This window comes from Cornus florida, unplaced genomic scaffold (assembly GCF_030987335.1).
Source record: "Cornus florida cultivar Cherokee Brave unplaced genomic scaffold, ASM3098733v1 CherokeeBrave_3.0.0_Hap2_Chr02, whole genome shotgun sequence".
In the NCBI taxonomy this organism is placed as follows: domain Eukaryota; kingdom Viridiplantae; phylum Streptophyta; class Magnoliopsida; order Cornales; family Cornaceae; genus Cornus; species Cornus florida.
The window spans coordinates 23,201,392-23,222,490 of NW_026775572.1; the positions used below are offsets into that span (position 1 = coordinate 23,201,392).

Sequence of the window (21,099 nt, forward strand, 5' to 3'; positions counted from 1 at the left end):
TACGGTTGCAGATGGAAGAAATAGCAGTAGATCCATCCTTCAAGGTCCCCCCGGCTACGCTCGCCCCGGGGAGGTCTTGGCTATCATGGGTCCTTCCGGCTGTGGCAAATCAACACTTCTTGATGCCTTGGCTGGTATATATATATATCACTACAAGAAAAATGACTTTTTAGCACGGTGGAAAACGTTTTCTACCACGGTTTTGAACCGTGGTGGAAACAGCCGTGGTAGTAAGTAGAGATTTTCTACCACAATTCCGCACCATGGTAAAAAGAGTGTATAATTTTTTTTAAAAAAGTAATGTAGCCCCTATGAGGCCTTTTTTTTCCCCTACTACTAGCCTTGCAAGGACCCCAGAAACAAACCCTAAATAAATAAAAAAATAGCATCATAACTAAAATAACTTACAACTGGCCAATAACATCATATATATATATATATATATATATATATATATAACCAATTCCAAATCATGGTTTTATACAAAAATTAACCATATACAACAAATTTCAGAGAAATACATGAACCACACCTTACATCTTTACTTAACCAAAATAAAACAAACATTCTTTATATCTTCTTACTTTATGAAGTCTCTCTCTTCCATATATGCAACTTCTTCATGAGCCATACAAAATATATAGCGGCAACAAAAAAAGTAACGGCAACCGCAATCCTAGCTTTGACCTACAAAGATGTAATAGTTGAAGTAAGAGAATGTAAAGCAAATTGTAAAGTTGCCAAAATTAAACCAAGCAAAGCAAGCATTATAATAAAGGTACATTGAAAGCTACTAGGAAATGGCTTAGGTACTCTCCTTGTAAAGCACCTTGGAGTTCCACTCATCACCAACTGCCTAAGAGCAACTGACTGAAGAGTGTACATCAACATTCCTGGTTTCAGAATTTTCAATCTGATTTCAACTGATTAGTTATTAGTGATTTGAACTTCTTAATGCTGCAAAATGAATTGGCAGAACTGAATTTAGTTGCGGCCCAAACAGGTGATCATGCCAAGAGCCCAAATTTTTTTATTTTGTTTTATTGATGCAGATAGAAATGATAGGAAGACTCAATTAGAAGCTTGCAGATTCATTTACAGCACCTCCATATTCCAAAACAAATAGCTCATTAACCATAAACATTTGTATTTATTGGAATAGTACTCTTTTATCAAATCCAACCGTACAAGCAACCAGACAATCAAAAGCCAAAAGCAGTTTTTGACTGGGTGAAAAAACATATTGAAAGCAATAAAAAAGAAAAAGAAAAAAGAAAAGGCACTTTAATCATCAGACCATATATATCTCAATATACACTCTTAGCAGCATTAGTTGTAGGCATCAGGATTTGCCAAGGGGTAGGCTTCAACAGCCTTGAACATTCCCAAGGCCTTTTCTTAAGCATGTGAATTCCCCTCTTAAGTAATATTGGAATTGATTCTTCTAGGTATTCCGGAATTCTCATTGGGTTTTGGGGCACCTACCAAAAACAAGGAAAAAAAAATGCTACAAAAAGGGGAAAAAATGTTCAAATCAAATGGTCCAAATCTAGCTGGCCTAATGGAATTTTTACTAATATGTACAGAATCAAGTGGTTGATCCATTTTTTTGTACTCAACTCTTACAATATATTACTGTAGTAGGAGAAATGTTATTTCTTGAGCATTCCTTATTACTGCCAAAGAAATTCAAATGGTATATACTAATCAGGTGCTTTAAATGGATTCAAAGTAATTCCTTCTAATTTAACTGAACATATATAGCTGTGTTAAAATCTAGAAAGGGGAAATTACCTCGGTTTTCTCATGCATCTTTCTTTCATTTTCTGATGGAGACCTAAAGAAAAAAGGTTGGAAATGTTAGCTTAATGATAATTGTACAAAATGGAATATGTAAACCAAACAGATAATTAAGTAACTTCTATATATCTTACTCATTCATAATCGTTGATGGCACTGAGCTCCCGGAAGATCCTGAGCCCTCCAAGACTGGTCCAGCAGAGGTGGTTTTCTTTTTGTAGCCTGGGCAGAAAAATGTTCAGCTTAAACATGAGTTGAAGTTTACTCATCTGATATACATTAATGATGAAAGAAGAACATAAGTTTCAACTTCACTGCACGGCAATACTGCTTTTTACTAATTAAAATTTTCAGAACAAATATAGAAATTTGCCTCATATAATCTCTTCAAACTAAGGAATCCATGTCCTCCATAGCATTTCTAGTAGTATTTTTTCTTTTCCTTATTAGAATTTGATTGTCCAACTGCAACATTGTTTAAAGTAATCTTAATGAACATACTTTCAACATTGTTTTAAAATTCTAAAACATGCAGTAGAAAGCATTTATTAAAAATATTTTCCTAATATTTTGCATAATTGGAACAAGCATGTAGAGGAAGTGTGGGGTTAAACAAAAACCTACCATCTTTGAGTGACACCTTCCACAGCTTCCCCACAGGCTTACCAAGTCTGAACTTCTGCCAAACATAGGTCATGAACGCATTGGTGTGGCCTATTAAATCCTCACTTTCAATTTGAAGTACTCTTAAAAATTGGATTAAAATAGTCAAATAATAAACCTGCAAGTGACTCTTCAAGTGGTAAAGAGTCAGTCCCCTCATATTCATTATCTGCAAGATAGCCTTTGGTGTGGCCCCTGCAAAGGTATTGCAAAAATGTGAGAAACATCAAGCTACCAATTAAATATATGGTCAACATAAATTAAAAAAAAAAATTTTGATACAGTTTTGCTCGCGCAAACACACATTGCAAAACATAAAAATGCATTGAAGTACTATATATATTGTTGAATTGCTGAAACAACACTTTTATTGCTAAGATTATTAGTCAAGGATCAAACTAGATTTAAGAATTTGATCCTCAAAACCTTAGAATTAAATAGGTTTGGAGATGATTCTCAATTTCTCTATGGGAAAATGATGATGATTAGACAAAAGCAGCAAGAATAAATTGATGATGATTAGACAAAAGCAGCAAACTAGCGATCTACAGATTAGATACCTAAAACTCACTCCCAATACACAATTAAACTATCGGAACAAATTTATCAAATTCCAGTCGCTACACAAGCAAACAAATATCTTCCTAACCACATCAAAATTTGAAATCGCATCAAAAGCATGTCAAGCGAATATACATGTGAACTTAAAACACACATACAAATCTACTAGGTCAACCAAAGCCTAATTCAATACATAACAGAATATCCAAAATCATCTACCGGTACTAGTGCATCTGAAAAGAAAAATACATATCCACTGCACAGATGAATCTAATCGTACAAAAATAACATTACAGATGCACAAATCAGCTCAAAACAACAGATCTGTACATATATATAATATATTTCAACAATTACTATACACAGTCATAGGAACAAAAAAACTTTTCAGATTCAAATAAAGAATAATACAAAAATCTATAGAAACCCTAGGAGATGCTGAGAAAGAGGAACAGAGAGAACCGACCTTTCGCAGACGAAGAAGAATCGAAGACTCAGAAAGCTCTCTCGCTGGCCGACCTCAGGAGGAGATAGAGAGTGTTTTGTAGAGCGAGAGAGTGAATGAGAGGCGAGAGTAGCCTCTTAAGGTTTATAAATGAGGCAGTAGTGCTTCATCATCGTTAGGGGCTTCGATCGGTGGCTTGGAGAGAAAGAGGGTTTTGATGGAGAGAGACACTTTTTTGTCTAAGCTGCGCCGTGTACAGATCGATATGTTCTGTGTGATATTTCTGTGTGGATTGTATACATGATTTTATTTTTTATTTTTTATTTATTTTTTAATTAAACTAGCGGGAATAAGACCCGCCTAAATTATAGTAAAAATAATTCCGTTTCTACCACGATTTTAAAATAACCGTGGTACAAAGACCTACCTAAATTACATTAAAAATAATTCACTTTCTACCACGGTTATTTTATAACCGTGGTAAAAGAATAGACTTTCTTCTACCACGGTTTTTCATTAACCGTGGTAGAAAGGGTCTTCTACGACAGTTTTTTTTTAAAACTGTGGTAGAAAGGGCGTGGTAAAAAACTGTTTTTCTTGTAGTGTATCTTCGCATATCTCTTCTCTCATTAGTACTATTACAAATATATATATGTGAATTGCTTTATTGTGATCGGAATGTGACAAGTTCAAATCAACAAAAAAAAATATTTCTTATGTGAAAGTAGCACTTTGCACACTGGATGATATTTAACATTAGAGACATGCTGTATGTTAAGGAAATTAGTGATACATTAAGGCTTCATTTGTTTGGATCTAAAATATTTTTTAATTTTTTGATGTTTGGTTGTCGTAAAATATGTACTATAAAAAAAATTAAAATCTAAAAAAAATAACTTACTCATAATTTTCAACAAGTAATCTTACACGGATCGAGACCATAGCTAAACACTAAAAACTAAAACAATTAAAATATATATATTTTATCTGAAAAAAATTAATATTTTTTGAAAAAAATATTTTATATTGAAACAAAGAGAACCTAAGTGTAAAAAGGAGAATTGAAGCAAGTATTGTTGATCAATTTTAAATTCAAATTCCTCAATGTTCTCTCTTACTCATACATTGTGTTTTTTTTACTTGACTTATTATTGAGCTTCGAAATAATTTATTGAGCTCTTCACCTACCTGCCAAATGATGGCCACAAATATACATGATACAGAAGCAAAAAATTTAATGATCCGAGAATGATTAGTCTATTGTTGAATTTTATGTCTAGTTTTCCTTTTCCAATGACCTGTTTTTCTTGTTACTTTGAATAGAAAGGAAAGTGAAAGAGACTTATAAACAATCATATGATGTGTATTTGATAAAAATATATAAAATCTACCGATTATGAGCTATTTTTACACGTTCATTAGACTAGCTGGTATAACCTCTCTTCTCTTTTGAAAAAAGTAAAGGGTTGAGTCCATACCGTGCATGTGTAGACGTGTGAGTATTTACCTAATAAAAAATGAATTAAATTATGAGTTATTTTTACCTGTTCATTAGAGCGGTATAACACTCCTCCCTTTTGAGGAAGTGAGGGGTTGAGTCCCAGACCGTGCATCTGTAGTTGTGAAAGTATTTACCTAACAAAAAATAAATTAAATTATGAGCTATTTTTAGATAAGTATGGCAGTTAGTTGATGATCCTATGGTAAATAGCACCATAACTTTAACTCATATTGCAGGGAGATTAGACTCAAACACAAGACAAGCCGGCCAGATTTTGATTAATGGTTGCAAACAAGCATTGGCTTACGGAACCTCGGTAAGGAAAATGATTAAGATAATTACATTTTCTTGATTCATCTATAGACCCTAAAGAGTAATCAATATGGTTATAAATATCTTCATAGAGTTGTAAATGAATCAAGTCGAGTCAAGTTTCAGTCTATTCAAGCTCAGACCCGTTTGTTTGTCATTCAGTTTGGGATTGTCATTAGCTCAAAAAGTTCATAATTATATACAACAAACCTATATTTATGAATGTTCAGATCGGCTGTTTTACTAATGGAGCTAAAAAACTTGTTTAGTTAACGAATGAATTCCAGTCAGTCTTCATCAACTCGTTTCATTTCCAGCCCTACATGTCTAGACTACTTATTTATACTGAATTTTTTTTTTTTTTTTTACCCAAATAGGCTTATGTAACACAAGATGATACTTTAATAACAACCCTAACGGTTAGAGAAGCAGTTTACTACTCTGCTCAGCTCCAACTAACAAATTCCATGTCCGAATCTGAGAAGAGGGAGAGGGCAGAAATGACCATTAAAGAGATGGGCTTGTAGGACTGTGTGAACACAAGGATTGGAGGATGGGGTGCTAAGGGCATTAATGGTGGACAAAAGAGGAGAGTTAGCATATGCAAAGAGATCCTAACACGCCCAAAGCTTCTCTTCCTTGATGAACCAACAAGTGGCCTTGACAACGCCGCGTCATACTATGTCATGAAACGAATTGCAGAGCTCGATCGGAAGGATGGAAGGACTGTCATCACTTCCATTCATCAGCCAAGCACCGAAATCTTCGCACTCTTCCACAATCTGTGTCTTCTTTCTTCAGGCAGAACCGTATACTTTGGCACTGCTAGCGAGGCAAATGAGGTAATTGTAAGCTTTTAGTAGCTGAGTCAAGATCCTCTGCTGTACAACACGCAGGCGTGTTATAATCGTTTCACACACAGTAGTGTGTGAAATTATCTAGACTGTCCAATGCAGTACTGTATAATTTGCATATATATATATATATATGCAACTAATTAATCACACTTGCATTCTTCATGATGTAGTTTCTTGCATTGAATGGCTTCCCTTGCCCGACCCTTGTGAACCATGCTGATCACTTTCTTAAAACAATCAACAAGGATTTTGATGAGGTAATTATATATTTTGTATTTTCTTAGCACAATTTAACAAGTCTTAATACTAAATTATTTAAGTTTAAAGCTTCAATGACCAAGAATTTTGATAAATTGTTAGTTATCGTTGATACAGGAAATTGAACAAGGTTCAGCAGGAAACATATGCAGAGAGGAAGCAATTATTGCTCTTATAAACTCGTATAAATCATCTAATAGTTTTCCAGAAGTTCGAAGGCAGGTAGCTGAAATATGCAAACTGGTCAGCAAACAATTCACTGATCATAGGATATTATTACTTCTTTCAAATTGTCAAATACATAGACAATTACATAACTAAATTAATCAAACATTGCTCAGGTTCAAGTGTACATACCACTGCCATAGAATGATAGTATATATAAGTGCATTTTCAGGGAGGTGGAGCTTTGATGAAAAGAAGCCATGCTAATTTCCTTACCCAATGTCTCGTTCTCACGAGAAGGTCTTTCGTGAACATGTATCGTGATCTTGGCTACTACTGGCTGCGACTTGGTATCTATGTCATAATAGCCTTATGTCTTGGCACAATCTACTACAATGTTGGCTCAAGTTATGCTTCACTACAGGTAAGAACATGAGATGATCACGATGTAATTTGATCATTAATTGTACTTTAACATAAACCTAAATTAATCATTGTATACGGTTCCCATTGTTTCAGGCTAGAGGTGCAATGCTTATGGTTTGTGCCTCACTCTTAACATTCATGGCAATTGGTGGATTCCCTTCATTTGTGGAGGATATGAAGGTAAAATCATCATAATTCTTCAATCCTAAAAACTTTTAGTTTCTTAGTGAAATGCTTCAAACTAGTTGAATGCAATGCCTAAAAGCTATTTGATAATAACCTGCAGGTATTTGAACGAGAAAGATTAAATGGGTACTATGGTTCGGGTGCATTTGCTATTGGCAACACACTTTCTTCTGTGCCATAATTGTTGCTTATATCACTGATTCCCGGATCAATTGCTTATTTCCTCACAAGACTTCAAAGAGGATACGAACAATTCACGTACTTTACTTTGGTGTTTTTCGCTTGTATGATGTTGGTTGAGAGCCTAATGATGATCGTGGCAAGTGTAGTGCCCAATTTCCTAATGGGCATAATAACTGGTGCAAGGTTAGAAGGGCTACTGATATTAGGTGGAGGGTTTTTTAGGTTACCAAATGATCTTCCGAACATATTCTGGAGATACCCTATATACTACATTGCCTACCACAAGTATACATATCAAGGATTGTACAAAAATGAGTTTGAAGGACTCAAATTTCATACTAGTGAAGGCAGAGCAACACATACCATCACTGGCGAATATATTCTGAGAAAGACATTTCAAGTGGAAACAGGTTACTCCAAGTGGATTGACCTTGCCATTTTGTTTGGGATGTTGGTTCTCTATAGGTTGGTTTTCTTCATTATGGTCAAGATGGTTGAGAAGGTTAAGCCTGCTATTAGGGCATTCATGTCTGTGGCACCAAAACAGAAGAAACAAATCATGGTGAATCCTACCACTACACCTCTACATGAAGAAAGCCTCTAATATAATTTTCCTGTCATTAGTTTTATTATTAGAACAATTCCTGTCAATTGTGAGAAAAGTTCTTTCTCGTGCGTGAGGAGGTATGTATTGTTCATGTTATTATATATGTATTTATTTGTGAATGTACTTTGATCCTGGTTAAAAGAACTAATTGTAGGAATTCTGCTGTTTTTATTGGTTCAATTTGTAGTGGCTTTTTTTTAAAATTCTTTCCCTAGAAACCATATAAACACAAAACAACTTCAGTGAAAATAATAATTTTTATATGAACAATATTTGCCTACTAGCAAATTTGATGTGAGATAAAGATAAAATGACAAGTGTCTTTGTAGTATATATAGAAATAAAGAATAAAAGATTTGAAAGAGTACAGGGTTAAACCAACAACAAATTGGATCCAAATTACGTCCCTAATTCACTCCCCCTCTTACACTACTGTAGCTGACAATGAACCACCTGCAAATATTCGTGGTTCCCTAATTCACTCCCCAAATACCCTTTCTTTCTTTCTCGGTTGATTGATAATTTGACATTCATAAGCACAAAAATACTCAAATAAATAAAAATCGAAGAATTAATAAACAGAGAGAAGAATCAGAACACACCTGTCGTGCAGCGAATTTATCCAATCCAATGCCCTCATACATACCCATTTCTTGTTGTTTCTATTGCTTCTGTTTCCTTCTCAACTTGTTTACGACCCATTTGTATTCTATGATTGGATAGTCTCATACATCACAGCCTCTCCCCTTGGGTTAAACAACAAGTTCTTTCTAATGTTTCCAATTCCATAGGCTTGTTATATGTGTATATATATATACACACACAAATATTATGAATGTATACTGTATAAATTCTCAGCAATTGTTTCTATGGATGACTAGAATGGTTATCATGGCTTGTAAAAAGACTGTGTACTACTTAGGGATTTAATTTAAATTCGGTTTATTATTAAGATTAACCCGATACCCTTCCAAATTTTTTATTTTTTATTTATTTATATTAAAAAGATGACTTGTCACTTCATTTTTTGCCAAATTGGTGGTAAGTAAGAACTCACTACTCACTTGTGAGTGGGCAAGTATTATCATTTTTATATTGTCTTAAAGCATAAGAAAAGGAAAAAAAAAAGACAACAACGGATAAAAGTAAAGGATAGAAACATTTCATAATGTCTAGAAATATATTGAAAACGAATAAAAGACAAGTGAACATTTTATTTTGTCATAAAATTGATATAATAGTAATTCACTAGTTATAGGAAATAAATAAAAAAAATTCTGGTATGTCTAATTTACATGTTGCGAATTTTAAATCAGACCCATAGGAGATACTGGATGCATTTCTCCAAATGTGTTACGAATATAATTTAAATTAATAACTCACTAAAATTTTATATATTCCAAACATTTTCAACTGTTTTAGACTAATGGCTCCGTAAAGACTTTGTGTTTGTGATGGAGTAAATGAATCCTTGCAAATTGGCTTGGGTTTCAGGTGTAGTTGTTGTTGTATGGACGACATATTTTGGTGTAACAGGTTCTTCCAATAGTGATGCTATTACGAGAGCGTAGGAGCTGCATTCTAGAGATGGGAGTAATATTAACTTATGGTGTTAGTGTCTAAGTTTTTTAACACAAGTATTCGTGTCCACCCATATAACTGAATATCTATGTCACACTAACACGAATTTAAACCCCTACCACTCCATGTGAAACCCTAATCTTCATCATATACACAATTGATAGATATATTGCCATTATATATATATATATATATATATATATATATATATATAATACAATTGATAGAAAGAGAAACCACAAACCTTCAAGAAAGATGGAGAGAGCATCCGTCCTCATCTTCAAATTATTGTTCATCATCGCTCATATGTATACATCTAGTACAATTGATCAAGAATTTAAAACATGGCAGTGTACTTGACGTTGAAGACGGAGAGGACTGACCTGGAACGAGGAATGACCAAAAATCCATCGAAGTCGGCATGGAAGAGTTGGATGTCGAAACCCATTAGCCTGAATTCCAAATTTTTATTTTTGGGGGGATTATAGAGAGAGTGGGGTTTGGATTTGGATCTCTGTTTCTTGCTCTCTTTTTGTCCATGTGTTGCGTGTATTATGCAAATTTGGGGCATATTTGTAAGTTACTAATTTATAAATTAAAATCAAATGTATTGAACATGAAAATATTAAATTATAATTAAGTGTTTAGATTTTTAATTTTCCAATTTTTTTTTAATTTAGTTTAATTTATATTGATGTGGAAATTGATTTTGTAAAATTTAAAATTATGTGTAAATTTGAAATTTTGGTTTTACACAATTATATTTGATTAACTTTGTAATTTGTAATTCAAGAAATTTCTAATCTGTCAATTTTTTTTATAAAAAAATGCCTGATATTTAATTACATATTTTTTCAATTTACGTAATTACATATTACATGTTTTATTATATATGTAAATGTATTGTTTGTAAATTTTTTTATTTTAAAGTTTATAAATTAAATTTGTTTTTAGTATGTAAATTAAATATTTATATAAATGTCTCATAGAGATGTCTCAAAATTTTAAAATTTTCTATATATGTTATATTATAATTATTTTCTAATATTTTTACAAATATAATCAATATAAAAATTTAATACTGGGTCTCAAAAATTTATATACTAAAATAATTTTTTATTTTCTCTCTTTTCTCTCTTCTCCTCATTCACATTTTAAAACTAAACTCTAACCAATACAGAAATATTGGCCCTAAAGATTTATATCCATAAATGATTTTTTTTTTCTTCCTATCTCTTCCTCTTATAGAATTCTAATATTGATTCCAAATATTTATATTCTTAAATAATTTTTTCTTCTCACTCTTAATATTAGTCCCAAATATTTATATTCTTAAATAACTTCTTTTTTTTTTTTCTTCTTTTTCTTTTTTTTTCTATCTATCTCATTCGGTATTTTTTACAACAACACTAAATTTTTCTTTTTTTCATATTATTTTTCTCTCAACAAGTGGTCTCTCACATCTCTCATTACGTATTTATTGTTCTCTATTTTCTTCACTCAGCACTCATTGCTTTCAATTTGAACCCATTTTTATTCTATTGAAGAATTTGTAGGAGCATTGGATTGGGGTTTTGTAAATTAGGTTTTATTGTTCTTTTTCTTTAATTATTTTTTAGTTTTATTAACTTTTGTTATTATAAATTTGTGTATTTATATATAAATCTAATTAGTAATTTTTAATTTCACAAAAGTAAGAAGGATGATTTTTAAATAAATATTATTTAATATTAATATATTATTAAAATGTCACTTTTTATTTATTGCTTAAGGCCCCCAAATTATTTCGAGCTGTCTTTGGTGTTTATTGTTTGTTTTAATAAAAATTTAGCACTCTTATAAATGTTTAATTTTCGCCTAAATTCCCAAATTATTTCAAGTCGCCCTTAGTGCTTATTGTTCATTGTAATGAAAAATTCGGACTTGGTGCTTATAATTCGTTTTAATGAAAATTTTGCACTCTTATAAATTTTTTGCACAGGTGAAACCTTATATATAAAGGTCTTGCATTTAAAAATTTGCCTAGGGCCTCTTAAAATTTTGAGAATCTTAGGGTCGGCCCTGCCCTGGATGCCCTAGATGTATATGCTCGAAGCTATAAGAGATTCGAAAATTTGCTATCGAAATCAAACCTAAGTGTTTCAGCGATTAAAAAGGTTCTAAAGATTCTAGAAATTGTGTCATCCTGTAGAAAAGGGAGAGCGGAGATGTGCGAGGAAAGGACTTGTGTTTCGACGAGTACGAAAAAAGGTGTTGAAGGTGTTGAGGGTGCGATAGGGCATGCAGTGATGATATTGTGTTATGTGTGCTATATGTTTCTCGATTGGATGGCGGTGGAGTCGGTGGTGAAGAGCTGTGGTGCTAAGTAGAGTCATGGCTACTGATTTGGTGGTTGTGTTTGAGTTGAATCCGTCTATTCCTTCCCCCCCCCCCCCCCCCCCCCCCGGTGATTTGTGGTGGTGTTTGGGTTGTGTTGTTCCTATTTTTTTTTTTTTTTCTTTTCTATTGTGGTGGTGGTGTCTAGCTATGTCGTGGTGGTGTTTGGGAATTACACGTGAGAAAGAGGAGATTACAAAAAGAGATCCAGAGGAGAGAGAAGATGATTGGGTAATGGGTATTTTGGTTATTTTATCATTATGATATTTTTCATTAAAATTAAATAAAATAATAAAAGATAATCTCGACTTTTTACATTTTTTAGTGACTGTTTGGATTCAATTTATGACAAGGAAGTGTTATTGTTGGAAAAAAAGCCAAACTTGTACTATGTCTTTCAATATGACTAACCTAAGAGTTGTCACCATAATTTACACTATAAAAAACGAAAAGCCTTGACCCATTTTACAACAATGATGTATAGAGAGAAATAACTCAAGAAGAAAGAATGAAAAATACTATTACACAAGAGAGATGACACAGAATATGGAGGAGAGAGAGTGTCTTAGGCATAGTTTGCGGTAGACTTGGATAAAAATTAGTGTAAAAAGAATTTATTAATAAAATAATAATATATTTCCAATGGCATAAGGTGATTTTAAATTTTAATTTACATTAGCAAAATTGTTAAAGAAAGAAAATTTTATGACACCTATATGCTTTAAATTCTGATTTAAAAATTGTATCCTCCATATCTGCATCTGCCTCTGCTACTCATTCTATCTTTTCATATCCCTGTTCTTTATGCTCTTGAGGCAAGAATTGTATGTCTTTGTCCACCTGGTCTGATCATAGGCTCTCCTATCTCTCTGCATCAGTCTCTAGAATCTCAGCAAGGTCAAACTGATAACCCTGGTCAACCAGTAGCTGAATAATCAGGTGGCCAAAAGGTAAAGGCCAAGTCGCTGCCCTAGAATTGTGTGTAAAAATCAGATTCTTCCAGAACTTGTGGATGAACTCCCAAATAAGTGCAGGGACAGAAATCCAATAACCCTAGCTCAAACAGTATAGAGCCTGAAAAATCCCTTCTCGCCTCTGAGAACCATGACCTAATGGAAAGGCATTGAGATGCAAAACGGAATCAATAAACCAATACCGGGGATCAATGTCGACCCGGTTTACAAAGGTGTTGCCCTCAAAGGCAGTATGTGGAGATAGTGTAGCTACCATAGTCAGCTCAGAGAGATAAGGTGGAGCGCTAGGATACAATAGATCCTGAAAATCAGTAGCTAATGGAGATGAGTGGGGGCATCGACTAGCAGCAGCTATGCCCGAGAGAGAAATGTCAATCTGATGGCCATTAATAGTGGTATGCAACAGTAGCCTATCATCCTCATCCATCCAGAGGTACTGGTAGAACAGTGCAACTATCCGAGGATAGACGACAGTGTCGGCTGGTGTCATGATAACGTCAATGCCCCTCCGAACAAGCTTATCATGGGACCACTTGGTCTGGTCCAACTCTAAAAATAGATCACTGTCGAATCTGTACTCGAGCTCTAGCTTCCTATGAGAGTAAGAAATAGCAGGAACCTCTCGGACAATAGGATACTCGGCTTCCATAGAAGATTGCTCAGAATGGGCTGATCTAAATGTAAAAGATGAAGACGATGAAGACTTTGCCTTTGGAAATGGAGGAGGTTGTGGAGCTCTCTGTACTCTTTTCCTAGTAAGAGTCTTTTATCTGCGCTGCATCTGCAAAAGTAATAAGAATAAATCAATGCACAGGTAGAGAATAGGGTAAGTAACTGATAAGAAAACACAAAGCATGCCCGAATCAAGTAGAAACAAATAATAGACAAATATGATCATGCTTGTGCAATAAATGATTAAGAAAACTTCACAAGTATCATTCAACATGCCTCAGCTAGACAAAATAAATCAAAGCACAATAAGCAATCTTAGATATGCAATGATGACATAGAAGGCAGAAAAGTCACATTTGGAATTTTTTGAGCAGAAATATGATCAACAGGACAAGCATAGGCTGTGATATGCATAAATGATGCAATGTGCATTCACAAACCTAAAACTCAAGTAGATGCTGCAATGACAAGACAAGTGGACTCTAAGATGACATCGTATTAATTCTTAAGCAAGAATGTCTACAAGTGCAACAGTGAAGATCAAATGGATCAAACAGGATAACATGGAGCATATAATCAATGCAAATATCAACCTAGGACTCAAGAAGGATGCATGTCATGTAATAAAGATTAAGTGGAATGCACGGTTGCAAAACACTTCAATCCAAGGCATGTTATGATAGGCAAGTTCAAGAAAGGATCCTGAACATGGTATGCAACTAGATGACATATATCTGAATGATGCACATATATTAACAAACTTTAGACAAAGAAATATTTCGTACTCCAATGCAACAAAATTAACATCCTATGATCACTCATGGCTCGTGACCCCCTCTAAGCAATAGATAAGCAGAAAAATGATCGTTTATGACTCACGACTCCTTTTAAAGCTTAAATGAAGCAAAGAATGGTTAAATACTGAGAAAACAAGAATCTTACCATTATGGAATCAAAATCAGGACCGGAAAAAACCTTAGTCATAAGCCCTTACTTGGCTCTCAGGAATAGATCACAAGTGTAAGATATCAAGCAAATGGCATTGAAACAAATAATATCCAAGACAAAGCAAACATATCCTTAGACTTAGGTAAACTTTCATTTCCAAATTCAATTGAAGCTCAAAAAGTGATACTAAGGCCAAAGAACAGAAACATCATTCAAATCATGCATTTTAAACTCCATAACATACCCCCAAACTTAGTGAAAGAGCAATTCCAAAAAGATATGTTTTGAATATGCACAAAACTCTTTAAAACTATCAATGTCATATAAATGTGTGCAAAATGGTGTATAAACAAGCAACAAGCTACAATTATTCCAAAGGGCACATAATTATTCAAAAGAAATCACATTTGATAAGTTTCAAGGTCATTAAGCAACAATGGAATCATTTTACTTCAAAAAGTTTGGATGGAATGGCATTTCATCTCATTTTGCAAGAGAAGATCAAAATCATGATAAGGAAGATCAGAAAACAACAAACTTGTTCCCCAGTATGGCAAGAATCAAGAATTGCGTCACAAACAAGTTCAAAGGCACTTAGCACATACAAATGGATAGAAATGAATCAAATGGAACAAGCATCAACTCAAACAAGTGCATTTTGGTCAACTTTGGAATTATTCTACACTTTTGGGGTAAAATTAGAATTTTTGAAAACTTTGGAGTCAAATCATTCAATTGCATTGTATAAAGTCTCATGACAAGAATCATGCAATGAATGAATAACAAAAGAAGGAATCATGCAACTCGACTTCTCATTTTCAAAACGAAGTTTAAAAATTTCCTTTTTAATTAGTGGAAATCCAACAAGTGTGATCACAAAACATTTTAATATTCAAAGGTCATTTTACCAAAATAATGATGCACTTAAATCAGGAGTTAAAATCAAAAAAGTCCATTTGAAACACTTGTATGCATTGAAGACAAGATTTTGCATTTTCAAGTTCAAAAGCACAAATTTCAAGTCAAAACATACTTTTATGCATCAAAAACAACTCATCCATGCATTTCATACTCAAGACAATCAAATGAAACAAGTCGGGATTATTCCCTCAACATTTCAAATTTTTCAATGCCTTTACAAGTTCACAATTTGCAAAAATATTTCAATCTTAAGGAAAATTTCCATTTCATTTCAAGTCTCAAGACAACAAATTCATTTTGACAATCATGGTATTTCACGACCAAAGTCAAGAACTATACATTTCAATGCAACTTGAATTTTTAAAACTATTTAAAACATTCTTTTCTTTTCCATTCAAACCAAATCAAATTCTTAACTTTAAAATTCTTTCCAAATTCCATTTCAAGTTTCAAAAATAACCCATATGCCTTTGGAAGTTAAAAAAAAAGTTCAATTTTAATTTTTCAAAAATCCGGCATGGTTTCCCCTTAAAAACGTACATTCCCAAAATTTCAAACACAACAAATATTTATGTATTTCAATCACAATCAACAATCAAGAATATATTCATTTCAAAGCCATTCCATATTTCAACAAGGGACACCGCCCACAACACAATCCACAAATCCAAGTAAAAATTGTCTGTTCTCCTTCTAAACTACTCCGAACTCCATTTATCAAAGTATTTCCATCACTGATCAATTCAAAATCAAAATATGCAATTCAAAGAGAATCGGTCCAATTTTCATTTTTTATTTTCTTTTCATTTTGATTTTTCAATTTTGATTTGGTTTTTGATTCTTTTCATATTCACAGGCATATATACATATGACAATTAAAAATGGACAATACAAAGAAAAATGAAACAAAACAAAATACAAAAATAAAATAAACTAAAACAAAATCAAAAGAAAATGATTTGGAGCACACCCGAACAACAAGAGAGTAGAGAAGAGTGAAACGAAGAGATTCGAGTGAAAATAAGGAGTTTCGGCCTCACCGTGGCCGGAGAAGATGACCGGAGACTCGCTGAAAATTGCAGAGGTCGTTGGAGATGGTAACCGAGTTCTCCTTAGCCTAAATCGGCCTGAGACGACTGAAATGAAAGATTTCGAGAGAGATAGAGCAAGGAAGATGAAGAGGCTTGGCCCTTTGGCTAAAAGTCTAACCGAAAATGATGGAGAACACGACGGTGAGGTTCGGTTTGCTTGGGGTCCCGTCGGCAACGAGAGAGATAGAAATGGTTGGGGTAGAAAGAGTGAAAGAGATTGAGATTTAGAGATGTGAGATGAGAGGGAAATCGGGGAGAGAAGAAAAAGGGTTTGCCGAGAGAGGGAGAAGATGAAGAGAAAAGGAGGAAGAGACAAAAAGAAAGAAAGAAAAGAAAAAGAAAAATAAGAAAGAAATTAGGGTTAGGGGGGAAGATGAAGAGTCAAAACATTTTTTGGAAGTTCAAATGAATCAATTTTTTCTATCAATCGAACACTTAACTTTGATCGATCCAAAAATTTCGATCAATCGAAATGGAAGGTGAAAAGTCACAAATTCAGTGGGTTCGATCGATCGAAGTGAATTTCGATCGATCGAACTTAAGTTCGATCGATTGAAACTTCACTAGAAGTGCACAAAATGTAGGAAATTTTCCAAAAACTAGATTTTTCAATTCAACTCATATCTAAACGATGCAGAAAATATCAAAACAAGAAATGAAGGAGGAATAGGCTTGTGAACCCTACGAAACACACTAGTCTTTAACGTCTATAGCAAGACATTGGGCTCTTTTAGCCCGGATCAAAGATCTTGGTATGCATCCCCTTCTTGACGGGGTGAATGGAACTTTGAACCCCACCCAACAAACTATTCTCTAAGGAACTTGTTGGATTTGATTCAAACAAGATTGATGGCCTTTTATCAATAAAACTTTTGGGCTTTCATGCCCTTTCAACACTTGATTTGAAAACAACATCTTTTGAAATCGTTTTGGAAGATAAACCATTTGATGTTTCAATACCAAGCAAAGACTCATTCTTGTCATTTTCAAAACATTTTTCAACAACACATATCTCCTCATGCTTGTCCATAGAAGGGGTTGGATTAAAAATGTTCAACTTCACTTTCATGTGACCAAAATGAAATCTTCATTATCCCCGTCCTACAATTGATGTTGGCATTAGCGGTAGCAAAGAAAGGACGGCCAAGGATAACAAGAATTTGGCTCTTAGGATTTAGGATCGGTTCCGTGTCAATGACAACGAAATCAACCGAGAAGAAGAACTTATCAATTTTAATCAATACATCTTCAATGATACCCCGAGGCTTCTTAATTAATCAATCGGCAAGTTATAAAACTACCGACATCGGTTTCAAATCACCTAAGCCCAATTAAACATAAACTGAATAGGGGAGAAGACTCATACTCGCTCCTAAATCCAAAAGAGCCCGATTGATAACATGATCACCAATAATACAAGAATTAGTTGGTGAACCGGGGTCTTCGAATTTTAAGAGGGTGTTGTGTTGCAAAATTGAGCTTACTTACTTGGTCAAAATAACCGTTTTTGGTGCTTGGCTTTTGTTCTTCTTCATTAGGGTGCAAAGATCTTTTAAAAATTTGGCATATGCCGGAATTTGTCGAATTACATCCAAGAGAGAAAGATTGATTTTAACTTGCCTAAACACATCAATTTTTTCATTTGTTTTACTTTGTTGTTTTTCAAGAGAGGTGATGCTTTTAAAGCATCCAGAAATGGAGCATTGGGCTAAAAAAAAATTTCAAAATCATTTTTAGAAACATTTTCAACAATGGATTCTTTCATATGCAATGAAGGAAGAATAAGATGTGAGATGGGACGGGTGTCAACTTTTGGTTGCGCCGATTCACTCTCTTCATTGGGAACACCAGCTTGATTATCAAAAACTTTTCCACTTCTCAAAGTGGTCACCGCATTCACATGTTCAAGTGTATGACCTTCTGAAGATGAATTGGTCTCCACAATAAATTGTTGCTTTGGTGGTGGATTCAAAGGTATTTTCCATTTTTCCCTAGCATTCAATGTACTAGCTATTTGCCCGACTTGGGTTTTTAGCTTTGCAATCGATTAGGAATGAGAATGAAGCAATTGGGTGTTTGCCTCCAAAGTACCCATAGCTGTTAACACTTTTTCTGCAAATGCGGGAATTCTTAAATTTCCTTGAGAATATGAAGGTTGGTTTGGAAAATGGGAGTTTGAAAATTGGTTTCCATGTGAAGCTTGGCAAGATGAATGATATCCTTGGGAACCCTGGCTTTGCATTGGAGGCGGAACATACTTGCCTTGGAAACCACTTTGGGGAGGGTTTGAGCCTTCCCCTTGGCTTTTCCAAGAGAAGTTTGGATGGTTCCTCCACCCGGCATTATAGTGTGTGCCATAGGGATTATTCCCTTGGTTAACAAAAGCGGCATTCACTTGTTCATGGTGTTCACTTTGCACATGTCCATGGGGATACTTGGAAGTAGAATGTAAAACACTAGAACAAGTCTTGCATGATTCATTGGAAGGATGATGAGTATGATTAGGGGAAGAAGACATATGATTCGCCAAATTTTGGTTAATAAAAAATTGATCAAACCTTTGGGATAAATATTTCACTTCGGTGGCTATATCATTAGAATGGTCATCTTGATATAAGCCGACATTCTTCCTTCCACCTATATTTCTACCATTTTTAGATGATAAAGATCGATATATTGAATTCTTACTCATGCTCTCATATAAGTGCTATACATCGTTTTCATACCTACCAAAATAAGAACCACCCATAGAAGTATCAACCATTCCTTTATAATTATCTGATAAACTTTCAAAGAAGAATTGAACCAATTGCCATTTAGGAATGTCATGGTGTGGACATTTCCTAAGCAAATCATTCAATCGGTCCCATGCCTCATGAAACATTTCCCCCTCCCCTTAAGAAAATTCACGAATTGAAGTTCTCATTGCATTGGTCTTTGATATTGGATAGTACTTTTTCAAGAACTCTTGTTGCATTTTTGCCCAAGAAGTTATTGAAAAAGGTCTCAAATTGTTAAACCAGTATTTTACTTTATCTTTAAGGGTGAAATGGAAGAGTTTTAACCTCAAAACCTCTTCCGGCATGCTTGTAAGGTTCTTCACTTGATAGCCCATGATAATTAGGAAGTATTTGAATTATTTGTGGTTTAATCTCATAATGGTGTGCTCTAAATGGAGGTAATTGAATGCATATTGGTGCATTATACTCATTTGGCACATAATGGTCCCTTAAAGCAAGGGGAGGATTCACAATAGGTGGCTCGACACGAGCACCATGATTTACTTGAACAACGGGAGGTGGATGTGGAACAAAAAATGGCCGAGGCATTCCTATTGGAACTTAGCCGTGTTGTTGTGGAATGAAGGGTCTAGGCATGCCTAATGGTACTTGAATGTTATCATGATGTTGATGCACATTAGGGTGAAAAATACCTTGCTAGTCGATGCGACCAAGATCCTCCACATGGACCTTATTATGTTCCTCCATTGATGAAATTGAGTCACTAGAATTACCCTTTCCCCTAGGATTACGAACAATGGATTTAAGATTCAAATTAAGTGGGACACGAGTAAGATTCAATGACCTACAACCATGCATGCATAATCAAAACAAACAACAACTCAATAACATGCAAGTAGCAAACATTTCTCCTCTACAACAAGTCAATCAACAACAATCATCCACACACATTGATCCCATACTCCCATACTTTCAACAATATGCAAGAAATAATTGCCTCTACGCGGGCCGATGATTTATCTAAACAATTAAAAATTACCTCCACACCGGTCAACGATTTAACTAAGAGAGAGAGTTAGGAAAGCTCACAAAAGGTCCTTAAGCAACTTCAAATTACTTTCAATTTTTGCCTTACTTTGCTTTGCAATTTTTTATTTTATTTTTAGCTTTAGCTTTTTATATTTTTGCTTAGCTTGCTTCTTTGCTTTAGAATCCTTTTGCTTCACTTCCTTTGGCTCAATGTAGCTAGCCAATCAAGAACAAACACAATAAATAACAACAGTAAAATAAAATAAAGACAAGATCAAAAGAGTACTAATTCCTAATTAATTCCAAAATACGGCGTTGCTAATTCCCCGGCAACGGCGGAAAAACTTGGTGTGAGAGGTCGTGTGCACCACCAAATTGGTGTGGTGTGAAATGTGGTCAAGTTTAAATTTATAAAATGCCACTACCACTACTAACTATTAATGTAGCTAGAATGAGTAGGGATCCCACTTAAAACAATGAAATTAAATGGCAATCTAGAAATTAGAGAAAGATATATGAGATGAAGGTCTTGGGGCTTACAGTTTACCATTAAGTTTCACTTCACCAAACACTACTAATTGTAAATTAATAGGGAAATTCAAGTTGTAACTTATGAGTGTGTGTGTCACTAATTTAAAACTAAGCATGGATGACAAATAAGCATAGATTGTCTAATCAATCTAGTGAGTAACACAAACTATCAAATGAGACCATTAACCATTCAATTAAATCATAATTAGTGCACACACAAAAATATAGAGAAATGTACTTCTTGCATTCATAAGTGTGGAATATCAAACAA

At 34.1% G+C, this 21,099-nt stretch overlaps 1 protein-coding gene across 8 annotated transcripts; it reads right to left on the reverse strand.

The window, feature by feature from the left end:
• Positions 1 to 331: 331 nt before the first annotated feature.
• On the reverse strand, positions 332 to 10,100 carry LOC132294262 (myb family transcription factor IPN2-like). 8 transcript variants are annotated; one of them, XM_059792051.1, is made up of 6 exons: positions 9,790 to 9,922; positions 5,014 to 5,104; positions 2,582 to 2,658; positions 1,935 to 2,022; positions 1,795 to 1,837; positions 332 to 687 (listed from the first exon to the last, which is right to left on the reverse strand). In XM_059792051.1, the coding sequence occupies exons 1-6, from the start codon at positions 9,842 to 9,844 to the stop codon at positions 586 to 588; spliced, it is 456 nt and encodes a 151-aa protein (XP_059648034.1). In that variant the 5' UTR covers positions 9,845 to 9,922; the 3' UTR covers positions 332 to 585. The 8 variants fall into 8 exon arrangements, with proteins under 8 accessions (XP_059648034.1, XP_059648036.1, XP_059648032.1 ...); XM_059792053.1 differs by lacking the exon at positions 9,790 to 9,922 and adding an exon at positions 9,929 to 10,096 and having other exon boundaries at positions 335 to 687; XM_059792054.1 differs by lacking the exon at positions 5,014 to 5,104 and adding an exon at positions 2,425 to 2,479 and having other exon boundaries at positions 343 to 687; positions 9,790 to 9,928.
• Between the last annotated feature and the right edge of the window lie 10,999 nt (positions 10,101 to 21,099).

Coding starts and splice junctions, on each gene's coding strand:
- LOC132294262 (XM_059792050.1), bottom strand. CDS start 5,186: ATGGTGCTATTTACCATAGGATCATCAACTAACTGCCATACTTATCTA. Junction 1,838..1,934: donor CCATCAACGATTATGAATGA/GTAAGATATATA, acceptor TTTTTTCTTTAG/GTCTCCATCAGAAAATGAAA. Junction 688..1,794: donor AGATGCATGAGAAAACCGAG/GTAATTTCCCCT, acceptor ACATCTTTGTAG/GTCAAAGCTAGGATTGCGGT.